Source organism: Lemur catta, chromosome 8 (assembly GCF_020740605.2).
Source record: "Lemur catta isolate mLemCat1 chromosome 8, mLemCat1.pri, whole genome shotgun sequence".
NCBI classification, from domain to species: Eukaryota; Metazoa; Chordata; class Mammalia; order Primates; family Lemuridae; genus Lemur; species Lemur catta.
Window position 1 is genome coordinate 93,017,268 of NC_059135.1, and position 15,761 is coordinate 93,033,028.

The window sequence follows — 15,761 nt, forward strand, 5'->3', positions numbered from 1 at the left end:
TGAAAACTCTAATATGAAATTTTAAAATTAATCAGGCAAAAATAGATTACTGGGCTATAATCCTGAGCTTCCTGGTTAACACACATAATAAGTTATGGATGTTCCAAGATTACTATTTTCTCCCCTTTTGGATGGCTTGGAGGGCTTTAGGGGATTAGAACTTCAGGGCCACCCAGTTCAGCCACAAGCAGCCTTCTGAGTCATGCAAATATTAAAATTTTCTACTTGTCAACAATGGTTAAGTACTGCTGTAATTAATTGAGGTAATCAGATGCTGCAGAAATGGAATCCAAGGGATGCTGCATAGTGAGATATCTTTTTTTTTTCATGTAAGAACATATTCTGTGTATATATTTTCATTGAGAACATGGAACTTATAAAATATATAACCATCATGAACAAGAATAATTGTCAGGTACCTTTTTTTCCTATGTGTTTTTAATCTTTGGTTCTAAGGAAAATATAATGGACTTTATAAAGGATCTTATAGGGAGTGCACTAGCATGTGGAGGCCTTTACGTGCCCACTTTACTGCCCATTTTGTGTCTGAGCTTATGTTACTATCTCATTTTTTGTTGTCACTTCTACTTGACAAAGTATACATAAGAATGATCCAGATGAGCATTTTGATAGTATTCTTGAATGTAAGGTGAAATGTTGAAGGTAGAAATGGAAATACTGACAGTGTGGTAACTGTCATTGTTAAAATAACCTGAATGAAAACCTTGTGCATTACTTGAAAGACAGAATTAGTAATTAGGTTTTTTTCCAAAGACAGAGTAATAATTAGCATATTATGCCTTCTGTAAAATTCTCTGATATAAGTATATAGGTCAGTGACTATATTTGGAATTACTTAAGATACATATCAAATTAAAAATCCATACCTAAAACTACCTATGGACAGGATGTTAGATTTTAACATACTGGTTATCCTTTAGGATACTGTGTTGGAGTGAAGAAACAAAAGGGCAAATTAAAGATATTTAATTAGCTACAGCTGCCAGTTCTTAGGTGTTTGTAAAGTAGAGTTTTTAACAGTAGACCAAGATAAATTAGATTGAAATTCTGAGAGCCTTTTCTGTGTGTTTGTGGAAGGAGTGCAGGTATTACTTTTTTATATATATATAATGGAAGAACACAGAAATATAGGCTGTGGATTAGGCAGTCCTAATGTTTGCACTAAAAGTAGAATCTGAGCTAATTTATCTTGAAAAGCAAAGTTATGTTATATGAATACCTTTTAGTTTAGTATTATAGCCCTTAATTAATCAAGTTTTGCTGTTGTTGTTAAATAATTAAAATAACAGAGGGCTGGCTCAGTGGCTCCTGCCTATAATCCTAGCACTCTGGGAGGCTGAGGTGGGAGGATCACTTAAGGTCAGGAGTTTGAGGTTGCTATGAGGCTAGGCTGATGCCACAGCACTCTAGCCTGGGCAACAGAGGGAGACTCTGTCTCAAAAAAAAAAACAAAGAAATGAAATAAAAGTAAGATCTTTTATCTTAATAAATAATTCTCGGTATAATAAAACTTTCCTTAATTTTACATGAACTTCAGGGAAAGTACAGTGAATTCATGAAAATTGCAGATTATAAAACAATATTAAATGCATTTTATTATTTCCTGTTACATAGGATAACTTGAAATCAAGTAATAAAATATCCCATAATATATGTTTTATGTAATCATATTTTAAAATGTATAATAAATATTTACAACTAAAATTCCAATAATTTAAAGTTGGATTTCTAATAGATTTAATGTTTATGAAAAGTTAATGTAAACAATTAAAATATTGTCAGTTATAGCCATGTTCATAATTTACTTCACTCATAAAACTGTCTTTGAATTTCTGAATGGAACTTGAATGTGTTGATTCTTTTATTAATATAGCCTGTATTGAAAACATAATCAGGGTATAAATGTGTCTCACTGATAATTAAGTCAAAATAACTTCCTGAAGTAGAAGTAAAATCAAGTTTGATAGTGATCAATGAATTAATTTGTGCTCAGTCCATCAGTTTAGAAGATCTTTGTTTTCACTAGAAATAATGCTTTATTTCAAAAATCCTTCATAATGGAATGTTACGGAATCTTGTAATTGGTGATATTTGGCAAAATGGGGTCAATGTCTAATTTTTATTTTATTACAATAGAAGAAGAATGATTTTTCTTCCCCAGTTACAAATTAGAATCACTTGGGGGAGGTTTAAACCATACTGATGTCTTGGTCACACCTCTAGATATTACAATTTAATAGGTCTCAGATGGGACCTGAAGATATACAGTTAGGCGGTACAAGCTTCCTAGGTGATTCTAATATGTAGCCAGGGTTAAGAAATACTTTAAATACTTTTAAAACTTTAGTGCTTGAGTAGCCTTAATGTGATGGTGGTGATTAGTAAGAAGAGACCTTTGGCCACAGCTGCTAAATTTTCAGGACTAGTTTAGAGCCCACAAAACAGAAAATCTACACCTCCTTACCTTGAGACTCCATTTTGAATTAGTGGAAATAAAGAATGGCATCAAAGAGCTTCCATTTAGTATTAGTAAATGCTAGCATCATTGGAATAAAATTTTTCCAATTCCTGAAATACATGTACTAGCTAGTGGTAATACTTCCTTTTTACATATGTAGAGACTAAGGCTTGGCCAAATTTTAAATAGTTTGTCCAGCATCACATGCTAGTTTAGCCTAGGACTTGGAATTCTGGCTTCCACTCTTAACAATCCTTACTGCTTGCTTAAATGAGTTATACAAGTAAAATTCAGCAAGTATTGGTATTATTTGTGTAGGATTTACAGTATTATGTCAAGGAATATATATGGCTTTTAAATCCTAACTTTCAGATTGTTTCCCGTCAGGAACCTTTAACTTTTAATTATTATATCGAATAGGCCTGATAGAAACATACTGTCTTGGATTGAATAAGTAGATAATATTTATAATATTATGCATTAAGCCTTACAGGGAATTTATGTTCTTTGTTAATATATGAAGCCAGGATATTTGTATCCATTTTTTTTTTTGTAATAAATATCTGCTCGGAAAATCTTAATTACATTCTTCGGTAATTTGGAAATTGTCGTGGAGCTCTTTAATGACTTTAATTAGCCAAACTAGAAGTTTTAATGACTTCTGACTTTTGGGATAATCACTTTATTTTTAGTTGGGTGAAATAAAAATCTTAAAATTCCCTGTTTAAACATTTAAAATCACAAAATTTTGGTCTTTTGCCAACACAGGTGACTTTGCCCAAGCATTGGTAAATATCCGTGAGTGAATGGCTTCCCCACTAGCAGGGACTGAAGGACAGTGCCATCTTGTGAGCAATCTCAGCAGTTTTGTTATAGGATACTTAATGTTTTTGTTGGTTTTAAAGGAAATAGCATACTCGACAATTATAAATAATAGTAGAGCAATAGTAGGGAAAGGAACTTGTTATGTTTTTTTCTGATCAAAGAGAGATTTCTTAATTCAAATGGAAGTGGATAGATGCTGTTCTACAACTGGCAGCTTCCTGATGCCTAATGATAAAATAATGAACACACAGCCAGCCCTGTCTTTGCAGTTGCCTTTTTATTGCAGCAAAAAGGATGATTTTCTTTAATTGGTCTTTGGTGCGTTGCTACTATCAGCTCTCCCGTAGTTCTGATGCTGAAGTTTTCTGTGCTTCCCAGTTCTATTTTCTGCATACACCAATCCTCCGAAGTATTTCTCCCTATTCTTCTCCCTTGGGTATATAACTCTGAAAAGTCTTGAGGAGTTTGATAGTGGAAGCTAGTGTAATCAAAATATTAAAAGTACAGAATTTCATATATCAAAGAATTTTAAAGATTTGGATTCATTAGTTTATGAAAGCTTATTTTAAAAATATCTTTGCATATGCTAACATAGATTATAAAAGCAAATATTTAAGTATTTCAATAAGTATACAGTTCTTAGAACTAAAATTGTTACAATTCCGGTAAATGCTATCTTTTCTTTTTCTAAGGTACCAGTATTTTTTGCAAATTAAACAAGACATTCTTACTGGAAGGTGGGCTATTTTAATTCTTTTGTGATGGACTTTAAAAATACTTTTAATTCTGTATCATTTAAATAATACATGATCATTACCAACAAATTATCTATCAAAAAATAGTTATGTGTAATGTGAATTCCTTTCATCAGATAAGTTCATTTTTTAACAGTTAAAATTAAGTCACATAGAAGCTTCAGGTGTGAATAGTATAACAAATCATAGCACTTTTGAAATTAATTACGTTTAACCTTTAGTTATATTTTCTGTTTTGTTTTAGATTGCCTTGTCCTTATAATACTGCTGCCCTTTTAGCTTCATTTGCTGTTCAGTGTAAGTATCAGCCCACTTTTAGGTCAATTAGCATATGACTTTAGGGTCTGTGTTAATAGTGTACATTGCCTTTAATGTGGGCATTCTTTAGACATGTTACTATGCAGAAAATAGTCGCTGCAGAAGGAAATTTAATGAAATGTCCAATTAACAATTACTGTAATTTTTGAAAAAAATTGTCTCTGAAATTCTTGGAGACCTAGAAGAATGTTAAATAAATAGACTGTTGTAGTTTGCTTAAGTGGTTACATTAGAAACATAAATATTTTATATCTGTAAACACAATGGAATTAATGGCATTGCTGATCCAACTATAGTAATTGAAAAATATATTTCTTAAAGTATGAATATTTTCCTTCCATTATCAGCTGAACTTGGAGACTACAATCAGTCAGAGAACTTGCCAGGCTACCTCTCAGATTATTCTTTCATTCCTAATCAACCTCAAGATTTTGAAAAAGAAATTGCAAAATTACATCAACAACATATGTAAGGATTTATTTAGTTTTTTGTTTATTTGGTAAACTTCCTAATAGCATCGTTTCTAGAGAAATGTTTTAAATTATTTCTAATTTGATGGTTATATTTATTTAATGTAGACTCATTACTATTTAAAATAATAAAGATTGTAAAGAAATGTATGTGATCTATACAAAACAATCATTGCCATATGAGGTTTGTTTTCATTTCTGTTAAGAAACATGAAGCTATATGTGAACAGAAATATATTTTCTATTATATAAAGTTGTCACTTTAAGAAAGAATTTTAGAATATTACTAGTTAAAATGTATAGATCAGTCTGCATAGTAATTCTTTCTCAGTTTTTAGTTATAAGAAAGGAGTTGATTCTGTTTGGTAATGGAGCCAACGGGAAGAAGAAAAGGAACTCTATGTAATACTAAATTACTAAATATATTTCTTAAAAACAGTACAGATTGAGCATCTTTTTTTTTTTTTGAGACAGAGTCTCACTTTGTTGCCTGGGCTAGAGTGAGTGCCGTGGCGTCAGCCTAGCTCACAGCAACCTCAAACTCCTGGGCTTAAGCGATCCTACTGCCTCAGCCTCCCGAGTAGCTGGGACTACAGGCATGCGCCACCATGCCCGGCTAATTTTTTGTATATATATTTTTAGTTGTCCAGATAATTTCTTTCTATTTTTAGTAGAGACGGGGTCTCGCTCAGGCTGGTCTCGAACTCCTGACCTCAAGCGATCCACCTGCCTTGGCCTCCCAGAGGGCTAGGATTACAGGCGTGAGCCACCGCACCTGGCCCAGATTGAGCATCTTTAATATGAAAATTTAAAATTTGAAATGCTGTAAAATCTGAAACTTTTTGAGCACTGATACTACACCACAAATGAAAATTCTACACCTGCCCTTATGAATGATGGGTTGGAGTCAAAACACAGTCAAAAACTTTTTTTCATGCACAAATTATTAAACATATTGTATAAAGTTACTTTCAGGCTATGTGTATAATGTATAAATGAAAATAAGTGAAGATATATCTCATGTATATGCAGATGTTTCAAAATCTGAAAAAATCATAACCTGAAACACTTCTGAACCCACACATTTTATTTAGATAAGGGTCACTCAACCTGCAGCATGTTTTCATTCATAACACTGTTCGACTTTGATGTTTTTTGTGAATCCAGTTTTCTGTAACATAGTTTCTTTTAAGAAGAGATTTCTTAATTTGAATAGAAAGTCATATTGTTTATTGGTTCAGAATTCAATTTTGCTTTAACGTATGGTTCAGACTACTCTGGGAGAAACTAAAGCAGTGCTGTGTATTGCCTAAGAGTCTGAACTAGAGAGCCAAGACTGCCTGGTTTGAAATTCTGGTAAGGTTATTTACTTATAACCTTACTTACTTATAACTTCTCATAACCTTGGCCAGATTATTGTAGGTCTCTGCTTCTCTGTTTCCTTATAGGTAAATTGGGGATAATAAAAGTATCTATCTCTGGAGTTCTTGTAAGTCTTAAATGAGTTTATATACACAAAACGTTCTCAGAATGGTGCCTAGCACATGGTAGGCACTGAAGAAACATTAACTCTTATTAAGAAAACGCACTTTCATTTGATAATGGCCCATGTATCTCAAACAGCTTGGCAAACTGGCCTACTTCCTATTTTTATATGGCCCACAGGTTAAGATTATTTTGTACATTTTAAATAGCTGAAAAAAAATCTAAAGAAGAATAACATTTGTGGTATGTAAAATTTTATAAAATTTTGCATCCATAAATAAACACTGGAACACAAATACCCTCATTTGTTGTTTGTATATTTTCTGTGACTGCTTTTACACAATGGCAGAGTTAAGTAGTTGCCACAGAGACCGTATGGCCTGAAAGCCTAAAATATTTACTGTACAGCCCTTTCCATTCAAAGTTTTTTTGACCCTGATCTAAAATAGACTAAGAATTTTAATAGATTGCCTAATGTGGTGAGGGGGCTATTTTGGTCTAAAAGTAAATCTCATTTATAGTGTTCTATGCGTAGCATATCTGAATCAAGCGTTTGAAGATAAACCAGATTTTAAAAATACACCAATAATGAAAAGTCTATTCTGAATGGAAATGGTTTGTACATTTACCAAAATATTGATGATATATTTCTATTTGGTTTAAAGAAATGGTTCATCAAATCTTTAAACAAGGAGAATAAAAAAAATTTTTTTTTTTTTTTGAGGAATCATGGTTGTTATGATCAAGCATTTGCAGGCTATTGGCTCCTTTTTCTAGTATCATTAATGAATAAAAGTTTGTCATCTTGGCTTTTGTAATTTGCTGCTTTTGCTCTGCTGTATTCTGATAATAACGGATAACTCAGTTTGTTAGAATCGGATATGAAATAGGAGTGAATCTATTTTTAAAGGCTTTACATTTAGGTCATTGGCTCTTAAACCTGTCTTCCTAAGAATCACTTGGGATTCTTGTTAAATATGAACAATATGGACCTCATCCCTTCTACATCAGACTCTATAGAACAGTCCTTCTAAAACCATCTGTGATGAAAGAATTCTTTTCCCAATCTGTCATTATTATATTATTTATAATATATTTTGAAAAATATAATTAAAATGGATTACTAAAGAAATGTAATAAAATGGAGAAATAAAATAAAGACATAAAAATTACAAGTCTTACTCTTAAGATTCAGCAGACATAAAATTACTCTGCCAGATTATTCTAAAAGTCTCCAACACTCTCATTTCTCTACTTGTAAATCAACGCTTGTGTACCACAATCTGAGAAATACTGCTCTGGAGGTTGCCTTAGAATTTGTATGTTTCAGAAGCACTCTGTATGATTAAAATGCAGATATGGTATAAACCAAATTTTGAAAAATACTGCTTTTAAGTTATATCTGAAAGTGAGTGGCTTTGCTATAGCCATAAGAATAGCCAGGGGCTTTTGAATCTTGCTATATTCTTATATTTCTGGAAAATAAGAAAACATTCTGGAAAATAATAATTTGGGTTACTGAAAATGTGCTCTCCAGATAAAATAGATGTTACCACACAAAACTAAGTGTGTTTTGTAGAAGATTTTATTTGACTGCTGTAATTTTTCCAGATAAATAGCCTTTTTCTAATTAAGCAGTATTTGTGATTGAACTAATTTTTAACCTAATGATGTCTTTACAGAGGCTTATCTCCTGCAGAAGCAGAATTTAATTACCTAAACACAGCACGTACCTTAGAACTCTATGGAGTAGAATTCCACTATGCAAGGGTAAGTGAAGAAAACTTACTTTTATGTTGTTGAATCATGCTCAATTACTTAGTATCACATTTTTTAGGATTAGGTAACAAATGTAATAACTTCTGATTGCTGCCCAACATAGTTGCACTAAAATTTTTTCTGAATATAATTATTTTCATAATAACTTAAAATTCAATATCTCATGAGAAGGATGGTTAAAGTGGATTCTTCATGTTATTTTGGTTTAAGCTGGTATTTTATGTTTTAAGATAATTTTTGCAGACCATGAGAGATAGTACCTTTAGAATATATATTTTAAAAAATAAAGGTTATCAGAAAACTGGTTTTTATATACTTTTATTATAATCGTGACCATAAAAGTTGTTCTCACAGCTCTGAGGCCTGTATCATTGCACTTAATTTTCATCATTTAGTGACATTATTATACATGTTTATTTATAAAGCACAAAATGTAGCAAACCAACATATTAACATATTTTGGTTTTATCTCTCCTGCATCTCTTTATTAAAATGGAATTTGTAATCATTGGCTTTTTCTGTACAACAACCTGTAACTTCTTTTTCCTTATGTCAAACTTTGCTGGCTTTGCAAGACTATTCTCTTCCTGCCATAAGCATATTTGTGAGTGGCTGTGCTTCATTTGTGTGTCTGTTCACCTATATTCCTTCTCTTGGTTTCTTTATCAAAAAGTTATATTTTTTTAGAAGTACTTGGAATACAGCTATTCTCCATAACCAGTGAAAAGTGGAATTGTAGATAATAGTAGATTGAGTTGGCAATAGGGTTTATATTCTCTTGGGATAAATTATTAAGCCTAATAAGAATATCAGCCTGAAAGGGAAAGATTTTTCTTAGATAATTATTTTGAATTTATTTTAATACATAGACACTCACAGGTACACAGGCAGATAGTTGTTTAAGTACTCAAAGTTCTATTTCATATAATGGTTTTATACTCAGGACCTTACCTGACCATGTTCTTGGAGGAGAGCTTTACTTTAGTTCTTATGTTTCATAAAGCCTATGTCAATCTCTCCTTTAAAAGATCAGATGAGTTGTTTTCCTTAAATGATTATATCTTGTAATTCTGAGTGTTTTTCTTATTCCATTCAAAATGTGTCTGTCACGAACTTTTTGCTTTCTTTAAAATATGCTCCTTTGGCTGGGCGCAGTGGCACATGCCTGTAATCCTAGCACTCTCAGAGGCTGAGGCAGGAGGATTGCTGGAGCTCAGGAGTTTGAGACCAGCCTAAGCAAGAGTGAGAACCCGTCTCTACTAAAAGTAGAAACAATTAGCCAGGTGTAGTGGCTCATGCCTGTAGTCTTAGCTACTTGGGAGGCTGAGGCAGAAGGATCACTTGAGCCCAGGAATTTGAGGTTTCGGTGAGCTATGAAGACACCACTGCACTCTACCCAGGGTGACAGAGTTGAGACTCTGTCTCAGAAAAACAAACAAACAAACAAAAAAGATATACCCCCTTACTATCCTTCTTTATTTGGGACCTATTACTTTTGAACACGATTCTCCAGAGTATAATGTAGTGATCAGTATTTGTGCACCTAGAGTTTGTTTTTTATCATAGTAAAATTTAAAACTGATGGAACCTTAAATATGTGAATTAGCTGTGGTTAAAAATAAAAAGACAGCCAAAATTAGTTGTTTTAGTCCTTAACGGTTTTCTAAATGCAATTTTCTAATTGCAGAGATGGCCATCAGTGAAATACAGAGTGTTAGACTTTCTTAAAAATTTAAATAACAAGGCTAGATTGCATACATAATTAACCATATTGTTATTTATTGATTTGATTAAGGTAGGTCTTTTTTGTTTAAATTATTAGATTATAAAACTGTTTCTCAGCCCTAAATGTAGAGTACCAGATTAAAGGAATTTACGTTTAAAATGGCCAAAGTTAGTTAGAAACATATTTTGTACAGAAAAGAAGAAGCTAGGAAGGAGTGTTTTTCTTGTATGTGGATACTAAGAACTTAAGAAGAAAATGTACAAATGTTCAGTGAACATGAAGGGAGATTTTCTGCCATCAAGAAAGAAGGACATGTGAGCTAGGCAGATGCCACGGCACTCTAGCCCGGGCAACAAAGTGAGACTCTGTCTCAAAAAAAAAAAAAAAAAAAGAATAAAAGGAAAAAAAGGTAGATGAGCACAGAGCATTCATTGTGGTGGTTCTGTTATGCGCCTTGTACAATATTGGCACTAAGGATTACTTAGCGAACAAAACATTAAACATCCCTGCCTTCATGGAGCTCACAGGATAGTAGGGGAGAGAGAACTGGAACATGTATGAACAATTAAATAGGTGAGGATATGAAGAGGAAAGTACAGAATGCTGTGGAATCATATGGCAGGCACATGGGTAGCCTACAAGCAGAGGGTAGGGAATGCTTCTTAAGGAAGTAATATATTTACTGAAGCCAGAAGAATGAGTAAAAATGAGCCAAGGGAATGGTTTTCAGAGCTGTCAGCATGAATGAAGACCTGAAATCAAGAAAGAACATGGCGTGTTTGAAAATATAAACAACATTTAGTATAGCTAGAAGATTTTATGAATAAAGGAATAGAGAATTGTAGAAAAGTAAAAATGAATGACAACTTAAGGATAAAAAGGAAAAGAAAAGAAGATTTCTGGGAAGGTAGCAAAAGGATATATTATTTTTAAAATAACATAGTAAGTAGATATTTTTGTGTTTAATTCTGTGAGTTATAATGTGTATATGGATTCTTATAATTACTACCAACCACATCAGAATACAGAACAGTTTCATCACCTTAAAAAAACCCATGTTCAGGCTGGGCGAGGTGGCTCACGCCTGTAATCCTAGCACTCTGGGAGGCCGAGGCAGGTGGATTGCTGAAGGTCAGGAGTTCGAGACCAGCCTGAGCAAGAGTGAGACCCCGTTTCTACTAAAAATAGAAACAAATTATTTGGCCAACTAAAAATATATATATATAGAAAAAATTAGCCGGGCATGGTGGCGCATGCCTGTAGTCCCAGCTACTCAGGAGGCTGAGGCAGAAGGATCGCTTAAGCCCAGGAGTTTGAGGTTGCTGTGAGCTAGGCTGACGCCACGGCACTCACTCTAGCTCGGGCAACAGAGCAAGACTCTGTCTTAAAAAAAAAAAAAAAAAAACATGTTCATGCTGTTCCTTTGTAGTCAAAGTTTCCGCTCACCCCAATCCCCGGTGGCTACCAGTTTATTCTCTGGTACTGTAGTTTTGTCTTTTCCAAAATCTCTTATAACAGTGTTTGTATAATATTAACTATGTTTGCCTAAGAAGCTTTCATTCTTAGTTATCTAAATATAAATGTGACCACAGAAGGCTTGGCTTTAGGTTTTTAATTAGGTATAAGATGCTCTAAATTAGCCCTAAAACAATTCTAACCAAGTTTAGGCTTAGTCATGAATATCTTATTTGCATAGATATTTGTAATAGTGATGGAGATAATTCTACCAAAATAACTTGTGCCCTTCAGAGTTTCAAGAAAAGGTAAACTTAATTATGGTATTTTGATTATTCATTCATTCAGTGAATATTTATGTAGCACCTACTATGTTTCAGGTCCTGTTTATAGACACTGTAGATACAGCAGTGAATAAGTAGATAAAATCTAACCCTCATGAAGTTTGCATTTTGGTGAACAAGACAAGACTATAAACAAACAATTATATCAGAGTATATAGTATGTGATTCCATGGAAATAGAGTTCAGTAACAGGCAAAATACCAGTCTATATTGATAGAAGTCAGAATAGCAGTCATCGCTGGAGGAATGTTATTAACTGGGAGACTCATGAGGGAGACTTCTGCGTTTTTGCAAATGTTCTGTATATTGGTTTGTGGTAGTTACAAAGCAGTGTGTATAGGTATGTATATGCATGTGTAAAATTTTGCATTGTACATTTAAGATTCGTGCATTTTAAACAAATGTATAAATGTATATTGTACTTCAAATTTTAAAAAATTTAAATAGGTAATATGTCATAAAGCAATAGATGTTATGGAGAAAAATTAATCTGAGAAAGGGAATTGGGACAACCAAAAATGGGGTGTCAAGGAAAGCCTAACTGAGAAGGTAAACAGACCTGAAGGAGCACCATGCAAACATCTGGGAGCCGATCATTCTAAGCAGAGGAAACACCAGTGAAAGACCATGAAACAGTGTTTGTAGCAGTTCAAGTAATAGCAAAGAGACCATTATGGCTGGTGTACTGTGAGCAAAGAGAGGAGAGTATTAGGAGATAAGGTCAAAGCAGACCAGGGGCTGGGCGCAGTGGCTCACGCATGTAATCCTAGCACTCTGGGAGGCAGAGGCAGGAGAATTGCTGGAGGTCAGGAGTTTGAGACCAGCCTGAGCAAGAGCGAGACCCCATCTTTACTAAAAATAGAAATAAATTAACTGGACAACTAAAAATATATAGAAAAAATTAGCTGGGCATGGTGGCACATACCTGTAGTCTCAGCTACTCGGGAGGCTGAGGCAGGAGGATCACTTGAGCCCAAGAGTTTGAGGTTGCTGTAAGCTAGGCTGACGCCAGGGCACTCTAGCCCTGGGCAACAGAGTGAGACTTTGTCTCAAAAAAAAAAAAAAAGCAGACCAGGACTTTATAAGACATTTTAAGGACTTTGGCTTTTAATTATAAGCAAGGCTGTTAAAGAGTTTTGAGGAGATAACACATATTGTGATTTACATTTTTAAGAACTAACAGTGGCTGCTGTTTTGAGAGTAGACTAAAGACACTAAGGGAAAAGGCCGGTTAAGAGACTGTTATAGTGATCCAGGTGAGAGGTCATGATGGTTGTAGCAGTAGGGTGGTGAAAAGTAATCAGATTCTGAATTTATTTGGAATGTGGAAGTGACAGCTCTTACTGATCTACTGGCTACAGGGTGTGAGAGTAAAAGGATTCAGGAATTATTCCAACATTTTTGGCCTGAATGTTCACTAAGTTGAGAAAGACCAGGGAGAAGCAGCAGGCTTAAGGAGTGAGAGTCTAGAATTAGCATTGGGTCATGTTATATTTGAAAAAACTTTTTACAAATCCCAGTGAACAAGGGTAGGCAATTCAATTTATGGACCAGGAGTTCAAAGGAAAGGTCTGGACTAGAGATACACATTTGGGAATTGTCAGCTTAGGGTTAATATTTAAAACCATGAGATGAGACCACTAAGGGTGCATATCTAGGAGACATTGAAGAGAAGAGGTCCTCAAAGCTGGAATACTTAAAAGTTTTAAAGTTGGAGAGATGAGGAAGAACCAGGAAAGGAGACCAAGAAGGAACAGCCATTTAGATAGAAGTAAAGTCTTTCTGTAAAAGACACAATTGTGTATCTTTGAAGCCTAGTGAGTTGAGAGTGGTCAACCATGTCAGATGATGCCAATAAGTAAAATGAAAACAGAGAACTGGATTAGAAAAATACAAGTCACTGGTGACTTTGTAAGAGCAGTTTTGGAGGTATAGTGATGGCCAGAAGCTGATGAGAAAAAAAATTCAAGAAAGCTATGACAATGGTACTTTTGAAGGATTTTGCTCTGCAGGACACAAGTAATAATAACAGGAAACACCAATACAGCATTTACTAAGTGCCAGACACTTTTCCTAGAGCTTTGTATATATTAGTTCTACTTACTCCGTAAAACAACCCTGTGAGGTAGGAGTATTATTATCTCCACTTTACAGACAAGAAAAATAGGAAATTTAGTAACTTGACAATATGATACCTATTTCTGTATTTAAGAACCAATTTATAGCTTATTTCTAAAACTTCATTTTTAATCTTCATGTATTTGAAGACTTTTTGACACCTTGGTTAGAGTAATCAAATAATTTTAAATGTAATCCCTTGGAACAGAGAAAAGGATCTCTTCTGTCAGAATGGAGCTGTATATATGACTTGATCCATGTCACCCTAGAGCATTCAAATCACACAATGGTTTTTCATAATTCTATGTATTTTCACTCGTTACCTCTCTAGGTGTAGCATTACTTTATTTTTTGTCATCCATCTTTATGTGTCAAACATCTTTATGAAAGCATGAGTAGATCACTGCTTGTTTTCATTTTCACTAAGTTGTTTATGTTCTCATGCTCTGGAGCCTATGTAAGGCACACAGACTTTTTTTTAATCAGTGAATATATAAGCCTAATGTCTTTATGCCTAACTACATTAAAAATATATATACATGAAAAATTTAGACTAATGATAAATAAGAAAACATAAAGCTAAAAGGTAAAATAATTTCAATATATGTTACAGAAATTTTTTAAATATCCATGTTCTATAAAGAGTTTCCACAAAGGATAACTTTATAAAAGTTAGAAATATAGGAAAAATAAATACAATAAGCATTTTATAGGAGAAATACAAGTGACCATATTATATAATTGTTATTCCTAATAATCTAAAACATAACAATGAGGACAACAATGAGATATCAAATTAGCAAAAATTCAAAGGATTAAAAGTATCCATTTTGGTCCGAGTATGGGAAAATGGATGCTCTGATCCATTGTTAAAACATAAATTGGTATAATCCTTTTAGAGGGTAAATATTAATAAGAATATAATCTTTGATCACTTCTCCTCTCATCTCTGAGACACTCTATCCTTTAACACATTAACTGCCACACTAGGGAAAAAAAATTTTTTCCTTGGGGCCATGGTGTATTGTTATGAAAATAGGATAAAAACTTGGAAAATAAAATGATCCTTTCTTATTTAATGAAAAATTTATTTTTTATTATTTTGTGTATTTTTTGATTAAAAAAGTGATATAAAAACTTGAAAAATAATATAAAAAGTAATGTGAAAACTTGAAAAATAGTTCATAAAGGTACAGTGTTTTTCTTGATTTGTCAGGCTTAAGTATAATTTAAAGGTAAACGGAAAAAAGAAATTTATTGACTTCTATTCATTTAATCCACATTTTTAAAATTAAATCATCAATATTAATTATAACAATAAGAACATCAATAAGTAAGATTTCCATGAACCAACTTCAGGGTTTTGCCCAGGTTTTGCTTCACGAGGCCCTGAGCTCAAAATTTGCATGAGTTAAATACAATTACATGGTAGTTAATGTGTTAAAATATTTATAGAAGTGTTAGAAATATTTGTAGAAACATAAAAGTATAGAATAATATACACCAACATGTTAATAGTGGTTATCTCTGGAAATGAAGGAAAGAGGCAGGCAAGGTGGGGGGGAGTCTTTGAACTTTTACTTGATAACTGTATGTCATTTTGCATTAATAATTACAAATAATCAAGATAATTATTTTTAACAGCTGCCCTGTACCACTTAAAATTAAATTTGTTCCCATCCACACGCCATAAAATTTTACTGAGTGTGAGTTATTGTTCTCTTAATATGTGACAATAGAGAGGTTGGAATATTTAAATAGCTTTGACTAATTAATTTGTGTACAGAGTAATAGTCTCCAAAGGAAAGATGGGGAAGGCGTCTATATGCCACAAAGGAAAGTAAAATGAACAAGTGGGATATTTTAGAAAATAATACAGTATCTATTCATATTCATCCTAGTTCTCATCCTTTTGTGAGACAGAGTCTTGCTCTGTTGCCTGGGCTAGAGTGCAGTGATGTCATCATAGCTCACAGCAACCTCAAACTCCTGGGCTCAAGCGATCCT

At 33.3% G+C, this 15,761-nt stretch overlaps 1 protein-coding gene across 2 annotated transcripts in view; it reads left to right on the forward strand.

The window, feature by feature from the left end:
- PTPN4 (protein tyrosine phosphatase non-receptor type 4) overlaps positions 1-15,761 on the forward strand; it is a 183,759-nt gene that overhangs the window by 101,872 nt on the left and 66,126 nt on the right. Inside the window, exons 6-9 of one of the 2 annotated variants that reach the window (XM_045559157.1) lie at positions 3,997-4,041; positions 4,304-4,356; positions 4,725-4,845; positions 8,015-8,102. In XM_045559157.1, the coding sequence (XP_045415113.1) occupies positions 3,997-4,041; positions 4,304-4,356; positions 4,725-4,845; positions 8,015-8,102 (307 nt within the window). The remainder of the gene's footprint in view (positions 1-3,996; positions 4,042-4,303; positions 4,357-4,724; positions 4,846-8,014; positions 8,103-15,761) is intronic. The other variant, XM_045559158.1, reaches the window with a different exon arrangement.